Below are 21323 nucleotides of genomic sequence, written 5' to 3' on the forward strand. Positions count from 1 at the left end.
TTTTCACAGCCGGGAGTTTCATGTAGTGATTGAATCTCAGCATTGTGTCCATAAATCAAAGAGAAAAACAATAGAAAAACTTGCACCTCAAAAAACTTTTCAGAAGATCCGTATATATATATATATGGAGATATATATATATATATATAAAATTTTTTTTTGGTAAAAGCCCTGAGAGAAGGAGAAAGAGAATCAAACAAAATGTATAGAAACGAATTAACTGGACATGCAAACTAAACTATGATTCATCCAGAGTTTAAACAAATCACAAATTTCACAGTTTAATATTGGGGGAGGGAAGAGCAGAACAAACAAATAATACACTTCTCAATCTCGCTAATAAAATGTGGCAAGACCTTATCGACTACGAGGGTATAGATGGAGGCTAAATAAAGCTTTAAATCAATAGTGATTATTGCGAGCTGTGGCCCCCGGCTGCGCGGCTGGGCCCGTTCCTGTTACATCTCACCGCAGCGTAGCGCTCAGTCATGGCTTCTCTCCACAGAGTCGCGAGTTTGTATGGGCCTTTTAACAATATTAAATATTGGCATCTTTGAGCACAAGATATCTTTCCATTATTTGTGTCTTCTTCAAGTTCTTTCATCAGTGTCTTATGGTTTTCAGTGTACAGGCCTTTCACCTCCTTGGTTCAACTTCTCCCTAGGTATTTTATTCTTGTGATGTGGTTATACATCAGGTTTCTTTCTTAATTTCTCTTTCTGATAGTGGATTATTAGGGTACAGGAGTACAACTGATTTTGCATGTTCATTCTGTATCCTGCCACTTGACTGCATTTGTTCACTAGTTCTAGCCATGTCTCAGTAGAGTGTTTCAGGCTTTTTATACATAATACCATGCCATCTTCAAATAATGACACATTTATTTCTTCCTTCCCCATGTGGATGCCCTTTGTTTCTTTTCCTTGCCTACTTGCTCTGGCAAAGCCTTCCAAAGCAATGTTGACTAAATGTGGACAAGGTGGGTATCCTTGCCAATTCCTCATCTCACAGGAAAACCTTCCAGATTCCCACCATGGAGTACGATGCTAGATTTGGACTTGTCAAAACGGCCTTTATTATTTTTTTTAAAGATTTCATTTATTTATTTGACAGACAGATCACAAGTAGGCAGAGAGGCAGGCAGAGAGAGGGGTGGAAGCAGGCTCCCCGATGAGCAGAGAGCCTGATGCGGGGCTTGATCCCAGGACCCTGGGGTCACGATCTGAGCTGAAGGCAGAGGCTTTAACCCACTGAGCCACCCAGGAGCCCCCATAATGGCCTTTATTATGTTGAGACATGTTCCCTCCATTCTCACTTTTTGAGCGTTTTTATTGTACATGGGTGTTGAATGTTTTCAGTTGGTTTTTCTGCATCTATGGAGAGGATCATAGATGTTTTATCCTTCATTTTATTAAACTGGTGCATCTTGTTGATCAGTTTGTGGCTGTTGAACCATCCTTTAATCCCTGAAATAAGTTGCACTCTATCACAGTGTGTGATCATTCCGACAGATTATTGACCTTGGTATGCTAATAACTGTTGAGGATTGTTGCATCTGTGTCCATCAGGGACATCGACCTATAATTTTCCTTTATGTGGTGCCCTTGTCTGGTTTTGGTAACAGGGCAATGTTGTTTCTAGCATATGAGTTTGGAAGTGCTCCCATTCTTCTGTGTCTTCGGAAGTGTGTGAGAAGGATAGGTATTAATTCGCCTGTAAATGTGATATTACTAGGAATTAGGGAAGCCTGGATGGCTCAGTCATTAAGCATCAGCCTTCGGCTCAGGTCATTATCCCAGGGTCCTGGGACCAAGCCCCAGATCAGACCCCCTACTCGGTGGGGAACCTGTTTCTTTCTCTCCTGCTCCCCCTGCTTGTGTTCCTTCTCTCTCTCTGTCAAATAAATAAATAAAATCATAAAGAAAGAAGGAATTTATCCATGGTTTGACTTTTCTTTTTAAAAAGTGAGCTTAAGGTCAGTAATGTGAGTCATAGCTGTTATCACTTTCATTCATAATTTTTTTTTATCATTAAAATTAATGATGTTGATAATTATTAATACAAATGTGTGTTCAGCAAAGCTCAGAGAGTGACATAAGTTATACAAATGCCCCTTCTATATATTTTCACTTATATGCAGGATCTAGAAAAAAACAAATAGCTGGAAACAGGGATTAGATTTGTGGTTGCCAGAAGTGTGTGTTTGCGGGGGGGTGGGTGGGTGAATTGGGAGATGGTGTTCAAAAGGTACAAATGTTCAGGTATAAGGTAGATAAGTACTTGAGATATAAAATATGATTAAAGGAAGGAAGGAAAGAAAGAAGGAAGGAAGGAAGGGAGGAAAAAAAGAAAGAGAAAAGAAGGAATATACGAAGGAAGGAAGGGAGGGAGGGAGGGGTGGGGGGAGGGAAAAGGAGGGTAGGTAAGTAGGTAGGTGCAAGAATGTCCTTGGGGAGGTGGTTGGAGCTTCTGATAGTGGGAGGGTCCTTGAAGGGGACAATGAGGGCCGAGCTGGGTTCTGCCTGGACTGGCTCGGCTCCGGAATTCCAAGGTTTTGTGCTGTGTCCCGGCCTTCAGGGGTGTGACAACCAGTTCTTCAATGACTTGCTGCAGTTTTCCAACATGGACATTCTGCTGGACTACATCAGTGCTGACAAATCCAGGCTCGGCATCTCTGTGGAGTACGCCACGCTGGCCGAATACTTCCATGCATTGCACGATACCAACGTCACCTGGCACGTCCGTGAGCACCAAGACTTTCTGCCCTATTCCTCAGGTATGACCCCGTGCAGGTTGGGGTGCAGTTCTGGTGCTGGAGAGGGCTCCCACCGAGTCTGCTCTGCTGTGCTGATGGAGCTTGTGAGGGTTACTGGGGCAGAGACAGACCCTGTCCCCACAACCCCCCTCACACCCTGTCACACCTAGACATCTTAGGATTGACACGACACTCACAGAAGGGCTCCATAGCTTCCTATTTCCACAACCACAAGGCCTTGGCTGCCTTCACCTGGGAAGGCTACAAGGCTGTGAGTTTGGTTACGTCTGGGTGGGAGGGGCAAATTGATGTGGGCGGGGTTACACTTGCAGTTCAAGTGTAACTACATCCTTGTGGGCGTGGTTACAGCCCAGGTAGGGGTGGCTACATGAGTGTGGGCGCGGCTATGCTGAATTGGGCGGGAGGGAGGAGAGGAGGGAGGAGATAGGGCAATGTCTTGCAGGTGTTCTGAATGGGCTTGATTTGGTGCAATCCTCGAGGAGAGACAATGTTTATGTGGAGACTGGACAGGTCGGGTGAGCCCTGGTTCTTGCTCTGAGTCACTGGGGATTTAGAGCTTAAGTTGCTGGGTGCCCCTGCCTGACCAGGACACTCAGCCTGCTGGAGGAGCTGTGGACAGCATGGTCTCCTGACCACACAGCCTGTAGCCTTTCCCCGGATCACAGAGCTACCCTTCCTCATGTGTTCAGGTCATGTGGGAGAAGATAAGGGAATGGAGACACTGCCCAGCCTGGGAGGAGGCAGAAGGCAAGAACAGTAGAAACAGTCAACAATCTGAGACCCAGCCACCACTCCAAGAGGCACTCAGCCTCCTCCTCCCACCCAGCCTTGGTCGGGAGTCATTCCCTATGTGCAGGTCCATGCAGCAGACACGGAATCCCTCAGCCCTCCCCCATTCCACCTCCTTGGGCTGCCAGTGAAACCCCAGTCATTGCAGTCTTGTCCCAGATTCCCCATTGCCCCTGAGTCACATGCCAGCACTCAGGGCCCATGTCAATTGGGTGCTGCCTACTTGGCTCCCATCTCCTCCACCCCTTACCCAAGGTTTCCCAGGCCCTTGGCTCACAGGCTGTTTCAGGTTTCCCAGGTCTACCCTGGGCTCTCTGGTTCCCCATCCCAGGCCAAGTCTGGCCCAACCTGATCCTCACACCTACCCCAGTCCCTCCCTGGAATCCCTGGGCCATTCCTGGCCTGGCTGGAGCAGGAGTCTGTGGCAGTCCCCATAGGTGACCCAGGCAGAGCCAGAGCCCAGGCCCCAGCTTCCCTAGCTCTCCTGGGACTTGGGCTCAGGAGACCCCCAGGCCAGGGAGACTCATGCCAACTGCCAGCCCTTCTCTCTGGGTCCACGTCAGGCCTGGACTGGCTTCTACTCATCCCGCAGCAGGCTCAAGGGGCTGGCCAGGCGAGCCAGTGCTCTGTTGTATGCTGGGGAGTCCATGTTCACATGCTCCGTGCGGCCGTTCCCCCACCAGCACCCGGACCTGGACTGGGCCCTGAAGCAGCTCCAGCAGCTCCGCTGGGCAATTTCTGAGGCACCCCTCTCAGCAACACGATCAGGTTGGAAACTTCCTGTGCAGTGCACTTCCCCAGACCCTGGTCACTAAAGGCCCAGGTGTTCCAGAAGAGAACACCGAGGTGGCCTGTGGTCCCATGGCAGGTGCTGGTGGATGCTGGGCCAAGGCTAGAACCACGCTCTGACAGCCTTCAGGTAGTGGCTTCAGTAGGCTTTAGCCAAATTTACCCAGAGGGCAAAGGGCAAAGAGAAGCAGCATTAGTGTCCTACAGTCCTGCATGGATTCAGTCCCGCTCTGCTGTGTGTCCTCAGGCTCAGGACTTCCCTCTCTGAACCCTAATTCCCTCCCTGTACACTGAGAAGCTCATGCCCACCCCAGGATGGTGGGGCAACTGAATGTGTGAATGTACATAAGCTTCTTGGCATGGTGGCTGCCCCACAGCAAGTTGTTCCCAATGTTCTGTCTCATGTGTCCCCACTGTACAGATGGGAAAACTGACAGAATGTGTCACTGTGTTGGGAGCGGAGTGGATAGATTGAGCCATTGGAGTAGGCAGGACACATAGCTTTAGTTGGTGGGGCCTCAGTTTCTCTTTGGGGAAGACAAGCTCATCCCATGTCCACTTTGGTACAGAGAATGGAGGGTGCCTGGAACATCCCAGTGGCACTCACAGGAAGACTGCACAGCAGAGGTGAAGCTGGGGTGGGTCCCTTGCAGATGTCTGTTTTCTGCCCAAGCTAGAGGACTCAGTGGGTTTCTGCAAAGTCATCAAACCTCTGGTCCTCAGTTTTCCACTCTGGAATATGGTAGGGACGCTCACCTGCTCCACTAGAACCTGGTGAGAGGGAAGGAGAGCCAGACTCCAGGGGGTGGTCTGCAGAGGCAGGCCCGATCAAGAGTTTCCCCCACTCTGGTTGGGACCCAGGTACAGCACCATGATGCCATCACTGGGACTGAGACCCCCAAGGTGAGAGACATGTATGTGAAGAATCTGAGGTCAGGGATGCAGGGTGTGCATGAACTGATGGCCTCCATTGTCCAGGACAGGACCCCAGCGTACTCAGGTAAGCGAGGCCCCTGTCTGATGGCCCTGCAGGTCTGGGAGGGGGCTCTGAACCCTTCTGAGCAGAGCTGGGGGTCATGGAGAGGACCTGATCAACCTGAGCTTCAGATCTGCAACCATATCCCTTGTGCACCCCTGAGCCCTTGGTCTGAGCTTGGCATGTGCCTTGACTCCTCCGAGCCTCCATGTCCTGTGTGTGATGGGAAGATGGGGAGGTCACCATTGAAGCCCGTCCTAATGGCCAGCTGAGTTAGGCGTTTGCTCAGCGCCCAGCTCGCAGTGTTTACTGCTATGCCTGGAGTGTCTGTAAGCTAAGAGGTGCTCTTGTCCTCACTGTGTAGCTGAGGGCACACCAGAAACAGAGATTGTGGACATGCCCAGGGTCACCCAGCTGGGAGGAGCAGAGCTAGGATTGAACCCAGGGACTGAGCTGCAGGATTGCAGAGGATACAGGTGTTCTCAGGGACATGACCCCATCTGGATTGCCCAACTCCCTCCTAAGTTCAGTTTGGGTGCTGATTCCGGGCCCTTTGACAGTGAAGGTTTCACACATCTGGAGTAACAGGTCATGTAGGCTGAGACTGAGGAATTGTGAACCAGAAAGTCCTAGGGGCACCGGAACACCTCAGCCTCCCTCCCAGTGCCTGATGTCATGTGCACAAGGCCTGCTGCACCCTTCCCAGCATGACACCTCAGCCTGTGCTCTGTCATGGTGCACCCTCGCATCTGACCTCCCTGCTCACTGGGCCTGCACTTCCCTCCATCTGCCTCTGCCGGCAATGCCATCTGACCTTCAGACTGGGGAAGGCCCCTGGGGACCACACATGCAGCACACAGGGTCCCAGCCCACAGATCCAGGTGTTGGCTGGGACAGAGAGCAGCAGCAGAGCTGGAACTGGGGTCTGATTCCCCTGCCAGGTGGGGCCGTCCATTCCCATGACCTCACCAGGGTGACTTGCCTGAGCAATGAAGGGGTGGAGGTCAGGAAACATGTCCCAGCCACAGGGAACAGCCTGGGCAGGGGCAGGGGGCTGGAAAGTGTGATGTGTTCAGGGGTCCAGGATTCATCATACATGAGCAGAGTTTACCTCACTGGGAGTAAAGAATGAACAGAGAAGGAACCCAGGGCCGCATCACTGGGGCTCAGACACTGGGCTAGGTAATTGGACTGGACCTCCAGCCTTCTGGAAATTCTCCAGTCCTTCCCATTGCCAAGGACTCAAAGGTTGGGAGCCACACCTTAGTAGCTGGTCAGGTTGGACAGGTGACTGTACTTCTCCGGGCCTCAGTTCCCTGGGACTGTCAGGGGTGATATGTAAAGAGAACGGGGATTCTCTCTGTCTGGAGGGACACGGTGTGTTCCCTTCCAGGGTCCCCTGCCTGGGGAATGGACACAGAGCCCTGAGCAGAGTATGGGGCCTGCTGGGTGTAGGAGCACACTAGCCCACTAGTCCCTATACTCAGTTCCCCTGGCATCTCTGCAGGAATGTGTCTATTCTGCCTCAGTTTCCCATGTAGCCAAGGACCCCAGGTGTGTTGGGTGAGTCCAATGGCAGCAGGTAAGACCAGTTCTCTGTATGCAGACTCAGAAGCTGGGGGACACATTGCCGTGGTCTACAACCCCCTGGCCTGGATGGTCACCACCCTTGTTACCCTGACTGTGGGCTTCTCCAGGGTCAACATCACAGATGAGTTCGGCCAGGCGGTGGCTGCACGGGTATGGCCCTGACAGCGTGCACAGGGGCACACTTGCTGCTGCTGACACCTGTTCCAGGAGGGTTCTTCCTGCAATGGGAGCAGTTCACGTGAACACGTGACCATGGGGGCCACACCTAGAGGACACCCCATGGGTACCTTTATCCAGTAAGGCCTGTGGGATCCCCCAGGGGACTCTCACTGGTCTGTGAGCATCTGAAGTACCCAGAGTCCCACCACTGTCCCCTTCCTGGAGGGTCTCCTGGGTGGCCTGCCTTGGTTGGGAGGCTACTCCTCACACCCTGGACATGGGGGCATATTTATATTCTCAGGCGAAAGTCCACTTTCTGTGGAAAGGCCCTCAGGAATCTTCAGAGGGACATTTTGTGGAAGTATTGATGGTCCAGGCTGGCCCAGCTGCCTGTGTCCACACACCCAGACACCAGCGTGTGTATGGTCTGTCCTCATTTCCTTCCACTGCCTGGAGCCAGCCAGGGTGCCCCAGGAACCCTGCCTGTCCCCCAGTGCCAGGGATTAGTGCAGGAGGTGCTGACATCAGCCACTCAGCAACACTCCCGGAGGCACATTCTGGTCCAGCCGGGGCCAAGTGCTGATCCCCTGGACAGCAGCACCACCATGGGGAATAGGCGGGTCAGACACTTAAAGGACATGTGTGGTGTGGAGTGATGACCTGGGGAGTGAGGGTAGTGGACCTTAGTTGATGCAGAAGGAGGAGGAGTTCATCTGACCTGATCAGGGAGACGGGATGGTGTTGGTTTCAGCAGACCCAACCCCTAGCACCCCCTTCTTCACCCACACACAACACCACTCTGAGTAAATGCGCTCAACAAATATTTTGGACACCTATTGTGTGTCAGGCCCTGGCCTAGGTTCCAGGCTTCCTTAATAATGAAGTTCCTGTCCACAGAGGATACATATTCTCACCCTGGAGAACAGGCAGGAAAGCAAATAAGAATGTGTGGGATGTGACAGATGGTTGTGCTCTGATGAGGAAGATTGACAGAGCTGGATGGGGGCAGAGACAGGGTATGTATGTCCCAAAAAGCCTGGGTGGGATGGTGTGTGCAGACATCCTGGTGTTGCTAATAGTGCCCCCAGCTTCCCACAGGGGCTCAGATGCTGCATGTTTCCCCTGGAAAGTGAGGGGCTTGGCTAAGTGTGCCCAGTGTCCTTCTCCATCCCTCGGATGTCAGGTGACAGGGGGATGAATAAGAGTAGGGTGAACAGAAAAATGTCCCCTGGGGGAATTGGAGAGTGTGAAATAAGGGACTTCAGAGAGAAGGCTTTCCAGGGAGGGGAAACAGCATGAGCAAAGGTTCAGAGGTAAGAAACAGCAAGGATGCTGAGAAGGGAGGGCGGTGTCTGATGCTGGAGTCTGAAGAGTGAGGGAGGCCAGGGAGGGAGATGGTGCTGGGGCAGGATCCTGGTGAGCAGGGAGGATGCCTGAAGCACAGTCCAATGATGGAAAGACCCTGCTGTTTGTGGGTAATGAGCACCCCACCCAGGAGGTGTGCAATCACAGTATAGTGAGGACACTGAGGGTCTTCCAGCCCCCAAACCCACCATTTTGTTCTGTTCTGCTGGCTTTGCAGGTCCAGAAATCAAAGGAGAAGGAACCTGCTTGTGACTTGCATGTGCTGACCACAATCCCGGGCCTCAGTTACCGACACTACGGTATCAGGCATGCCCAGGGGACCCAAGAAGATGCAAAGCAGTTGGGTGCCAGTCTGGCTAGAACCTCTAACTTTGCCTGCAAGACAGAGACACATGCCGGTCCAGGGGGTAGGCACCTAATTACTGTGGAGAATGACTGTTACACTGTGTTCCTGGATGCTGACACTAACATGATGCACAGCATCTTGGAGAGGTGAGGCACAGCCATTGCTAACTCTGAGGCAGAGGTGTGTGCTGAGACCTGGGCATGTCATTTCCTCACCTGTCTGTGTCCTCACCTGCTAGGGGAATTACCAGAAGGTGGTGAAGGCCCTCCTGTATTACCATCTTAATTTCTGTAATTGTGATACCAGACCAGTATAGGAAAGCCCTTCTTGAACTTTGTGCCACAGCAATTGACGTATAGACAAAATTGATGTTGAAGACTGACTCAGGGAGAACATAAAGTATTCACTTTATCCACTTTCTTGAATTCAGAGAAACTTATAACCATCCATGTACCCACCCTTCCAATAACCACCCATTGCATTCATCTGCTTACCCATCACCCATCCATCCATCCATCCATCTTCTATCCATCCATATACACCTACTTACCACACATTCATCCCACACATACAGCTATCCACTTACCTTTTGATCTACCCATGTATCTGTTTATCGTCCACCCATCCATCCATCCATCCATCCATCCATCCATCCATCCATCCATTTATCCCTCCTTCCTTCCATCAACTATCCTTGTTCATCCATTTATTCAACTAACCAACCACCCATCCATCCACTAACCCTCACAACCATCGTTTTATACCCACACACCAAAGCACCCAGCCACCCATCATCTACTCCTCCCACACACCCTCCAATCCATCATCCTCCATCGATGCATACATCCAAACACCCATCCTTCCATCCATCCACTATCCTCCCAGTTGTCTATATATTCATCCTATCATACAACCATTCATCCATCCACTCACTCACTCAACCATCCAGCCATCAATCCACTCACCTCCCATCCATATATCTACCTGCCTACATATCTAACCACACACTCTCTCATACATCCATATATCCACCTACTTACTGATTCATTCACACCTACACACATACATCTATCCACTCACCATTTGACCTATCCATGTCTGTTCATCTTTTCTTTCATCCATCCATCCTTCCATCCATCCATCCAACCATCCATCCATCCATCCATTTACACATCCATTCATTCAGCAACTAATTGTTGACAGCAGAGAAAGCAGGTGATCCCCAGGAAAAAGCCTCTCAAGTGTTCTTGGGCTGGCCTTGTCCATCTCCAGGCCACATCCCAGAAAGTTGTCATTACACTCCAGCTGCATTTCCTGATGTGACCTCCCAACAGGATTGGAAGGGGGTAGGAGGATTGAGGGACATCTGCAGAGTTCCCAGAGCATGACCCACTGATCCCCAATTCTCCTCTAGGAAGGAGAGAGATGGGAATCACACATATGCCATCTACTCCCGGCTCGCCCACGTGCCGGTTGGCCATCGTGGGGACCTGGTTTGCCATCGCATCGAGCAGGGGAACCGGGTGGGCCCCTTGGAGCTGAACCGTGAGGCCATCCTGAGGACCAGCACCGGTCTCCACAACTGGCAAGTCCTCTACTCGGACAGCAATGGTTTCCAGATGCAGCGGAGAGTCTTCTGGGAACACGCGACCAACAGCATCACTAGGGTAGGCCCTAGGATGCCTGCTGGACCCGCGCCCATGGGGTGGCCCTGATGGTCCTTTTCCAGAAGGCCAGAGCAGGAAGCCTGTTCCAGTACCACCTGTGAGTCCCTTGCCCACCTGTGCTGCTAGGGGTGGAGGACTCCGTCTTGGGTCACCCCTGGTGTCTGAAATTCGGTGTCACCACAGATGTTGGGCCGTCCCTGTCCCTGTCTGTGCCTTGGTTTCCTTTGTGTAAGATGAGTGCCTCCTCGGGGGGTCGTTCTGAGATTTCTTTTTTTTTTTTTAAGATTTTATTTATTTATTTGACAGAGAGAGATCAGAGTAGATAGAGAGGCAGGCAGAGAGAAAGGGAGAGAGGGAAGCAGGCTCCCCGCTGAGCAGAGAGCCCGATGTGGGACTTGATCCTAGGACCCTGAGATCATGACCTGAGCCGAAGGCAGCGGCCTAACCCACTGAGCCACCCAGGCGCCCCCGTTCTGAGATTTCTGAGCTGATGCTTGTCAAAGGCTTAGTGGGCCTGAACCCCGCCAGGTGCTGCAGCAGAGACACTGCCTGGAAGCTCGTTTAAAGTGATGAGTGTGGCCCGAGGCACACAGTAGCTCCCCCATCCTAGACCTCCAGCACTGTGACTATGGACAAGCGGGTCGGCCTCTCTATGGCTCCCTGCTGCCCTGATGGAGGAAATAATCTCGGTCCCCAGGGCTGGGAGGGTCAGCGGGAACAATCCAGGTGAAGCCCGCACTGGGGGTCTCCTGTGACCCCAGTTATCATTATTTCTTACTCCACCCAAGGGACCCAGAAGGGTATGTCCCCACCCTGCTCTGCTTGTGAGTTCTGGTCCTTCATCCCTATTTGCTCACTCTCCCGAGCTGTGCAGGGGCTCCAGACTGTCCTTTTGGATCTGCTCAGGTCATTTGCTCCAGCAGAGCACAGAGCGTGGGGAGTGTGGCTGCTGCTCCAGAACAGACTCAGCCCTTTTTCTCTGTAGCAACCCTCAGCCCTGCAACCACAGCAGATGGACCCACACACCCCCTCGTTACTCCTGCAGGAATGTGCACAGTGGATTTTGGGCCCATTGTGTGGGTGGGAAAACTGAGGTTTGAGTGGGCTCGGTCCCTAGCTCAGATGGGCAGGAAGCTGTGGAGCTGGATGTAGTGATTGTTTGTTGGGCTCTATGGTCAGAGCCTCTACCATAGTCTTCTTGCTACACCCGGAGCTGTTGCTGTGCCCATGTGGGGGACTGGCCTGAGGGGGACCCCGACCAGCAGGCCTTCCCATCCTTTGCCTTGACAGCCAGTCTGGCCATATTTGTGTGCACAGAATTACTACCCCATGGTTCAGTCCGCCTTTATCAAGGACAGCCGAAACAGGGTGGTGCTGCTGTCCGAGCAGGCACATGGTGTTTCCAGCCAAGGGAATGGCTAGGTGGAGGTAGGAAGTGGGCCCTCCTGGCTACCCAGGGTGGGAGCAGGTGGGAGGAGGGCCTGTCAGACAGCTCAGCCCTGCAGGTTATGCTCCATCATCGGCTGTGGAACAACATTGATGAGAATGTCCTACTCAACCTTACACTGGATGATACCTCCATTGTCCACCCTGTGCTCTGGCTCCTGCTGGGACCCTGGCCCCTCACCGCAGGCCTGCGCCAGAGGAGTGAGCTGGCGCTGCAGCACAGACCCGTAGTGCTGTTAAGAGAGCTGAATGGGGGGCGCCTGGGTGGCTCAGTGGGTTAAAGCCTCTGCCTTTGGCTCGGGTCATGATCCCAGGGTCCTGGGATGGAGCCCTGCGTTGGGCTCTCAGCTCAGTGGGGAGCCTGCTTCCCTTCCTCTCTCTCTGCCTGCCTCTCTGCCTACTTGTGATCTGTCTGTCAAGTAAATAAATAAAATCTTTAAAAAAAAAAAGAGAGAGTTGAATGGTAAGGGAGTGTTCATACCAGAATGAGCCCACCTGGCCCAGTAGACCTGGGGAGGGGTGTGGACCACCACTAATCTGGACAATGTTGGGAAGAAGGGAGCTTGGGGTCTCTGATCCAAAGTCCTCATAAAAGGTGTAGGCAATCTCGGGCAAAGAGATTCAGGGTTCACTCAAGCTCATATAGGTGGTGGGAGCATTTCTGAGACACACCCTTTCCACCTTCTACCTTTTCCCTGAGTTTCCTTCATTTTTGCTCTGATGTCTCTTTTTCTTTCTTAATATGACACATATGGCTTCACAGATAGAAGATCAACATTAAAAGACTTGTTTTATGTGATGTCTGGGTATGCTGTCACCCGGTGAGGGAGATTCCTCTCCATGGTCTGATCTGCAAAGCTCATGAATTCCCTCCACTCAAACCCCTACTGACTTACAACAGGCTGTGTCTGTATAAAAATAATTGAACATAGGTAATGATCGTGTTTAAAGATGGTACATTGGAACAGCATTTAAAGAATGAAACAGCTAGATACAATGTCGTATCTGTCTCACTAATCCTTGAACTTTTTCTGTTCTACTCACTTGCAGAGGTTTTGATGAGAATGTGGTTATAATTTCTCCTTGCCTCAGTTTTAGAGCAGGGCCCTCCCACGTATTTGAGGCAAGAAGGCTGTTGCTCACTCTTGTATGAAGCACGTATGAGTGCCTGCTGTGTGCTGCACACTGGGGATGGGTAAGTCCAGGCCTCTCCTGAAGGATTTGTCCTGAGCTCTCCACTGGGGAGCTGTGCTCATATACATCCCAGTTTCAGGGAACACAGGGAGAGGTACTGAGTCTTTGGTAAGAGTCTTTGGCCTTGTGCTTTAGGGACCAAAAGCCTGGAGAAGATCAGGATCAACTTGGAAGGGGGTCATTAAGTTTCTCTTGTTTGGAGGTAATAGACATGGAAGGGGCTGCTGGTTGGGCAGAGTGTGGACAAGCTCCTAGATTCAGAGCAGCTGGACAAGAGGTGTGGTCAGGGGAAGTGGGGGCAGGGCAGCTGGGGGCCACTGGGGAGCAGGTGTTCACAATCATCCTTCCAGGATGCCATGAGTTGCCTGCCTGGCCACCTCTGGGTCTCAGGTTCCCAATTCCCAGAGAGGACATCTGATTGGCCAGCAGGCTGGTGCTCCAGGATGAGTCAGTTGTTCCTTCCAGGAAGTGGGGAGACCTTCCCACAGAGGGGGATGGCCCCGTGTCTGAGGAGGACCCATGGCTAGGTCAGAATCTCCCACTGGCCCCACTCTGGTCTCTTCTGGTTGAAAGTGAGAGAAACTCAGCATTCACTGGCTGAGCCCCCCAGCAGACTCTACCTGAGGTGCGTGCACATGACTGTGGGAAGGGCAGGGTGCAGTTAGTGCTCAGCAGGCTGGACCTTAACAAGGCCATCCCTCTCCGTCACTCTCAGCTGTGCTTCTCCTTGTCTGCAACCTTCTTTATCCCTCTTACTGGGATGAGGCTGTGAACTCCTTTGTCATGCATCCCCCCCTTCCACCTCATCCCCTGCAAAAGGACTGAGCTCAGTCTTCCCAGGCTCAGGTGCAGAAGTCCCAGGGAAAGCTTCTGATTGGTGCAGAGAGGAGCTCGTGGTCTGAGCCTGGACCAATCACTGTAGCCTGGGGACTGCAAGGAGGTGGTGCCCCAGCTGGAGCCCAGAGCTGAAAGGGCTTTCCTGGAAGGAGGAGTGGGCTGAGGTGCCTTCTAAGCTGGGAGGCCATGGATGACAAAACAAGGGAGGAGCTGGCATCCCACACCTTGCATTGAAATCAGGGCTCTGCATGAACCTGCCCTGTGGTCTGGAACAAACCCCATCACCCCTGTGGGTGGTAGACTCTCCATCTGTACATTGAAATGGCTGGACTAGAGATTCAGGGTCCTTCTGGCTCTTAGGCTCTGTGATCTGAGCCCTTGGACAGGTGGGAGGAAAGGCATCCAGGTGGAAGGATGTCCATGGACAAAGGCAGGAAAGGGATGCCTGAGGCACTGGGACGAGCAGGTGCTTCAAGCTGTCCTCCCTGTGGGATACACATGGGCAGGAGCTGGATCGCCTGTAGGAGGGCACATGGTGTGCAGAGCTCTCACTGCCAGAAGGAGGAACTTGGACCCAGTGCTTGTCCTGGCTCTGTGTGTCTACCCTGCAGAGACTGCTCAGAATCTTCCAGGCCCCCAGCAGCAAGAAGCCATGACCCTGTCCCCAAGTCTTCACCTGCAGATCCTCAGCATCCCAGGCTGGAACTACAGCTCCAACCACAGAGAGCACCTGCAGAATCTCCAGAAAGGTGAGGCAGGTGTCCAAGGGAGCCAGACGCACGGTACCCTCCCCATGGCAACCTGGCCCCACGTCCATCACCAGACAAAGTGGGCCCCTCTCAGAGTTGTCCTGCTTCTGCTTGGTCACCTGATCACTTTCTCTACCCAATGGGGAGGGCCAGGCCCACAGACAGGCTGTAGGAGACCAGAGTCACTCAGCAAGCAGGGTACACTGTGGACATGGACCCCAGCCCAGGACCTGTCCACACCCACTCTCTGATGGATCCCTCTCACCTCACCACCAACTCCCAATCATCATCCACCATCTGCCAGACCCTCAGCCTGCAGTGCAGTCCTGCTCTTCAGGAACTCCTCCTGGAGCCCTGAATAGCCAATCCCACGATCTTGGGGACCATAGCTCATGCCTGCAGTCAAGTGGTTTTCTTTTCTTTTCTTTTTTTTTAAAGATTTTATTTATTCGACAGAGGTCACAAGTAGGCAGAGAGGCAGACAGAGAGAGAGAGAGAGGGAAGCAGGCTCCCCACTGAGCAGAGAGCCCGACGTGGGACTCGATCCCAGGACCCTGAGATCATGACCTGAGCCGAAGGCAGCGGCCTAACCCACTGAGTCACCCAGGCACCCCAGTCAAGTGGTTTTCTAACACTGAACCCCATTACCAGGAATCCCCCTGTCAAAGAAGATGCTGGGTGGGGAGCCTCCCCTACAAGGCAGAGCGTTCCCTTCCCACCGGTGTGTGTGGCCACATGCAAGAGAATAGGTCTCCTGTAGACAGCTAGCTCCCAAATAGGAGGAGAGAGGGGCTTGCCTGGGGGTGCCCCAGACCCACTGAATGAAGGTCCCTCCTCCCTGGAGAACAGCAAGTGAGGGGCAGAGCGAGGGAGCCTCGGGGATGGAGTGAGACCACTCCCCATCTCCCTGAAGCAGGTGTGTCATCTTGGACATCAGCGTTTCCTCACCCCACCCCCACAATCATCAGGAGACAGAGAACCTGCCTGACTCTCGGGATCCAGTCCATAGCCAGTCCCTGGAACAGGTAGAAGGGAATTTTTACACTCCGTGTGCAGCAATAGCATCAAAGGAACTCTTTCAGTGCCTCCCAGGGAGGCTGAGGGTAGGAAGTGAAGGGCAGGTGTCGAGTGCTGGGCCCAGACTAGAGGATTGGCGCTGATGGGGGGGTCCTTGTGTCCCTGAAGGCCATGGAAGGAGGGCCAAGGTGGACATCTGCCAAGTCCTGCTGCGGCTCCATCACCTGTGTGAGGTGGGGGAGGATCCAGTCCTGTCTCAGCCTGTGAGTGTGAACCTGGAGGTAAGAACACTCAGACCCTTGTGACAGGCTCCCTGGCCATGGCCTGAAGCCCCAGCAGGCAAGCAAACCCCAGTGTGAAAATCCCCTCTGGCAAAGACCTTGGCAGAGATGCCTGGGGCGCTCCCGCTCACCCTGGAGTGGGCGCTGTGGGGGCACGTGGGCACTCCAACCTCCTCTCTCTGCATTCTTGCTGCTTCTCCTTCTCTGGTCCCTTCCTGTGTCACTGTGTGCTGCAGCTGGCCTCGCTAGCATCCTGGCTGTTTCTCTTTGGTTCATCCTCTATGGTCACCAGCAAGCACGGAGTCAGAAGCAGATTGGTCTGCAGAAGCGGAAAGGCAGTAGCAAGTGGGGTCTTGCTTCTGAGTGCTTTCTCCCTGTGTTAGTGCAGGGAAGCTTCTCCAGAAACCTCTCACCTCCCGGCCAGTCATCCCTTCCTGGTCAGGCCAGAAGGGGCCACCTGCCTCCGTCCCTGCACAGGAGACTGGGTCCCTGCTTTCTAGGCACAGGGGATAGATAGCTACTCCTGGCCTCAGCCTGGGCCACCCCCTGAGCCATACTGGGGAGAAGGGGTCTGGACGATGGAGGCAGTTTCTGTGCCTGCCTCCCCTGTGTATGCTTATCCAGTGCAGTACCTGGGAGAGCATGCTGGTCCCAGTCAGTGTCCTACTCTGTGAAACGGGCACATGGTTCCCTCTGGGGATTTCCTGGGAGCATTCATGAGGTGGTGTGTTGTGCCCCAAGGGTGGGTGCCACCCCTGCTCCTGCTTTGCCTCTGCTCTGATCTGCGGCCTCAGGTGTAGCTCACTCTCCCTGTGCTCCTGTCCCTCAGGTTGTGCTGCAGGGGCTGGGGTCCGTGGCGGCGGTGGAGGAGCGCTTGCTCACAGGGATGTGGGATGTGAGCATGCTGCGCCGCTGGAGCTGGAGGACACGGGATGGTCCCCACAGCAGAGGTTTGGGAGCTTCTGCTTCAGGCTGAGCCTGGGAATCCCAGCCCTCCCCCAGCCTGGCTCAGGAGCTGGCCAGACCTTCTTTAGATCCCAGCTCTGCCCCTATGGCCTGTGTGATCTTGAGTGGGTTACTTGGCTTTTCTGATTCTGTACCATCCAGAATTTACCACGGGTCAGTGTGCGTATGTGTATGCCTGTGTGTGTGTCTGCAGACCACACCCCTCCCTCTGTCCTGGGTGCATCCTGAACCAGCAAGCATATCCCAGGGGGTCTGACATCTGTCATGTTGTGTCTCACACCGCACACACCACCATTGGCTCCTGGGAACCACAGGCAGCTTCATGCCCCTGAGTTTTTCCCATGCTGTTCCCTCTGTCTGGATGACCCTTGCCCTCTTCCTTCCTGCTTGCTCCTATCAAGCGTGGTCTGGGGCTGGGTCAGGTTCCTCCTCAATTCTCCTCTCCTCCATTCTCCTCTCCCCCTCATTTCTCTTTCCCATGAATCTTCTCTGTCCACTGCACATAGCAGAGTGCCTTCTTCATAGCAGGACACTTAGTCATTTATGAATAGATAGATGGGTGATGGATGGAGGGATGGATGGATGAATGATGGATAGATTTTTGATGGATAGATAGATGGATGAGTCTATTGGAGTATGAATGTTTGAATGGGTGGAGGGATGGATGGATTGATGGATGGACTAATGGATTATGGATGGATGGATGGATGGATGGATGGAAGAATGGATGAAGTGGTTTCCCTCCCAAGATTGAATTTAGTGGAACCCAGTAATATAAAGTGCAGCCCCACCAAGTGGCCTCAGTGAGAAAACTCTAGGAATTGAGTGCTACACCCTATGGGAAATGAGGCCGTGTACGGCCAGGACCACCTATATATTACGCTAATGGGGAGGCCAAAATGAAAGGGGACCATGGCAGTGGGAGTTCTGGCAGGATGGGTCAGCCAAGGGCCTTCATCAAAGAGCCACATTAGAGTGCAGGTGGGTGCGGTGTGTGAGGGGAATCTGAGTGAAAACGCCCCAGGGAAGCAGGTGGTTCTAAGGACAGACCACCTCTGCTCCCCCAGGCAGCTCCAGCTCTCACTCGACATCCTTGCAAGGCACGAAGGTCACCATTACTTGAAGGAAATCTGGACATTCTTCATGCACTTTCATAGCAGTGAGACCTTGGCTGACTCTGTGACCTCAAGGGGAGCCCGGGGGCCACAGAAAAAGGAACAGGACCCAGGACATGGAAAAGCAGTATGGGAGGATGAGGGACGACCAGCTGACCCCCTGAAAGGCTGATGCAGAAAATGGTCAGGTTGGGGGTTTTGTTGTGCTTTAAATAAAAATTGCATTTCACATATTCTCCTGGGGCTCTAGAACTGGCCTCTTCTATCCTCCCACCTGCATGATGTCTGCACACACATGCACTCCTCGTGCCTGTACAGGAGTCATCAGGAAGCTCCCATAAGGCAGAGGGAAATACCCAGAGTGACAGGAAAGGCACCTGCCACACAGGCCTCACCCCCTCTTGCCGGGACCACCAGTGTGATGTGCGGGCCTATTGTGTGCCTAATGATGGGAGTGGGTGGGGTCCTGCCAGGACTGGGGGCCTTCTGAGCCCGTGGGGGGCATAGGGGTCCATTCAGGAAGGCTGTGGAAAGATGACCCCCAGGCCAAGGTGGGCTTTGTGGGAAGAGCAGATGCCCCAAGGCTTGAGCCCTGACAGGCGGGGTGCTGAGAGCAGGGGCCAGGATCTGCTGGGTGTTTCCTTCTGCTGTCACTTCAGGGCTCCTGGGTGGCCCTCCGTGGGCTGTGTTGGAAATCGTCCAGGTAGCCGGTGTCTTGTGATGCTCTCCTAGGACAGGGACCTGGCGTGGGAGTGGGACCCTGAAGAGGATTCCCAGCACCTTCAGCTGTATGGGGTCCAAGCCTGCATTGTGGGACTGATGGTGTATGGAATCGGTCTCTCCCTTGCCATCGAGGCAACTGTAGGAGCCCTTCCTGAGTCCCCTCAAAGCCATTCTTGTGTGTGTCAGGCTCTGTCCTGGGCACCTGAATGATAGGATCTGGAAGCCTTCAGCACATTGCGTGGTCCACGTTCTTGACTCTGTCAGTGTGATCCAGAGTCCTTTCCTGCTGCCTATGGGCTCCACCTTGCACTCCAGCCTCGGGTCCCATCCTTCACTGTGTCAGTCACATCAGCCTTCTCCCAATGCCTCTGACACGCAAGTATAGTCCCACTGCAGGGCCTTGGCACGTGCCATTCCCTCTGCCAAAAACTCCTACTAGCTGGCCTGCACTGCTCCCTCCCTGGCTCATTCATGTCTCTGCTCCAGATCACCTCCTTTGACCACTCTATGGCAGGTGTCACCAACACCACCCTCCCCCTGCCAGTCTTCTCCCCTCCCAGGCTTTCTCTTCCTTCATGGCCCTTCCATCTGCCCTTGTTCATTATGGCAGGGATCGGCTGTCTCCTGCCCCTGGACGTGTGCTTCATAGAGGAGGAAACTTCTGGCTTTTCCCCACTGTATCCCCAGGCTGGAAGCAGACCTAGGCACACGTGGTCCTTGATCAATGTTTAATCCCTGAGTCAAGGCTGCAGCAATGAAGGTTGTCTGTGGCTTCTGTTCAGAGAAGAATGAAATGGGGAAGATGGGGTCACCCCAGCCCCGTTGACCTCGTGCATCCAGCGCAGTTGTCCTGGGACTGCCCATCTCCTGGAAGGGCCCATTCCTCCAGACACCCTCACCCCGGCCCAACCTCCCCCAGGAGGGGCCCCGAGTGCATGTCAAGGCTCTGGGTGACCAGCTTGGTCATCTGACATAAGTCCCGCGGTGTGTTGGGGGCCTCACCCCATGTCCAGACTGGAGCTCCAGGGCCCCGCATGGCCCACACCCTCTAGGTACCCAGGGTTGGTGGTTCAAAAATGTGACAGGGGGACAAATTGCTCTAATCCGAGGGTGATCTGAAATCCTACAGTGACCCAAGGGATACATGGGTCCTCATGGCAATAAACGCTGACATGGGAGGAATGGCCACATCAGCCGAGGCAGCCCTGAGGGCATCACACACTTGCTCACTGGTCCACCACAACCCAGACCAGCTGAGATGCTGATGTGGAGCACCGGGACCTTTACAACTCTGGGGGAAGTAAGGGTGATCCAAAGCTTCCCTTAAGATAGAAGCACAAACCATAAATTATTCAGCGCTCTGGATGCTGTTTTTGGGCAAATGGAAGTCCCACTCTGCTCACACTTTCCCTGTGCCCATGATGCTGCTCTCGGATTCTGATGCATCAACCCAGCTGCTGCCGTAAAATGTACGTGTTGTTTCTGGAACAAAGCGATTTCCCACTGGGTCTTTGAGCTGCAGGTGAGGAGCTGGAATCTGAGCCTGGTTCCATCAGGCACGGGCCGAAGGACACCCTCAGGGTCACTGGGACCCACTCTTGGATGAGCAGGGGCAGGTCAGCTGGGTTCCCCTGAGGATCAGAAGAGAACCTACAGGAATCTCATGGGGTCATGTAGGTCAGTGCCATGAACCCTCATGACATTCATTGGTTCATTGATTCATTGATTCATTCGTAGGTGGCTTTCCCTGGATGCTGGGCTGGCCTCTAGAGGGAGACCCATTGGGGAAAGAAATGTAGTCCTGGCTGTCTTGAGGGAGGCCAGTCCTTGGCCCATTTCACAGATGAGGAAGCTGAGGATTAGGGTGCCCAGGGTGCTGTGGAGTTGCTCTTCTCCTCCTCACTAGCTCTTGGTGCTCCTGAATGCTCCACAGTGGACATGGCACATCTCCTCCAGGCGCTCCCTGACTGGGTCCATTACATGGGCCACTGGGGCTTCTTTGTCTGGGTTCTTTTTGTTGGCATTTAGCCTGAGGATGGTTCTCACTCTGAACTTTTCAGGACAGTCAACAATGGGATGGAATCTCTTAGTGGCTTTAAGAAGCAGTAAACAAGTGTGGTCATTGCTGCTATGAACATTGGGGTACAGATGGCCCTTCTTTTCACTACATCTATATCTTTGGGGTAAATACTCAGCAGTGCAATTGCAGGGTCATAGGGTAGCTCTATTTTTAATTTCTAAAGAATCTCCACATTGTTTTCCAAAGTGGCTGCACCAGCTTCATTCCCACCATGCCCTTCAAAAGACGAATGGATAAAGAAGATATGGTCCATATATACTATGGAGTATTATGCCTCCATCAGAAAAGATGAATACCCAACTTTTGTATCAATATGGACGGGACTGGAGGAGATTATGCTGAGTGAAATCAGTCAAGCAGAGAGAGTCAATTGTCATATGGTTTCACTTACTTGTGGAGCATAAGGAATAACATGGAAGACATTGGGAGATGGAGAGGAGAAGTGAGTTGGGGGAAAT

At 53.1% G+C, this 21323-nt stretch overlaps 1 protein-coding gene across 1 annotated transcript in view; it reads left to right on the plus strand.

Annotated features, from left to right (window-relative positions):
* Window positions 1-16957, plus strand: part of LOC308338339 (epididymis-specific alpha-mannosidase-like) — a gene marked incomplete at both ends in the record, with an annotated part of 56648 nt that extends 39691 nt beyond the window's left edge. The window contains 14 exon segments of the mRNA XM_080796349.1: window positions 2578-2779; window positions 2782-2786; window positions 4129-4308; window positions 5216-5354; window positions 6937-7070; window positions 8662-8928; window positions 8930-8970; window positions 10205-10457; window positions 11775-11876; window positions 11880-11885; window positions 11963-12167; window positions 14546-14683; window positions 15869-15981; window positions 16811-16957. Of these exon segments, the coding sequence (XP_080652475.1) occupies window positions 2578-2779; window positions 2782-2786; window positions 4129-4308; window positions 5216-5354; window positions 6937-7070; window positions 8662-8928; window positions 8930-8970; window positions 10205-10457; window positions 11775-11876; window positions 11880-11885; window positions 11963-12167; window positions 14546-14683; window positions 15869-15981; window positions 16811-16957 (1932 nt within the window).
* Between the last annotated feature and the right edge of the window lie 4366 nt (window positions 16958-21323).

This window comes from Martes martes, assembly GCF_963455335.1.
Source record: "Martes martes genome assembly, chromosome: 2".
Lineage (NCBI taxonomy): Eukaryota > Metazoa > Chordata > Mammalia > Carnivora > Mustelidae > Martes > Martes martes.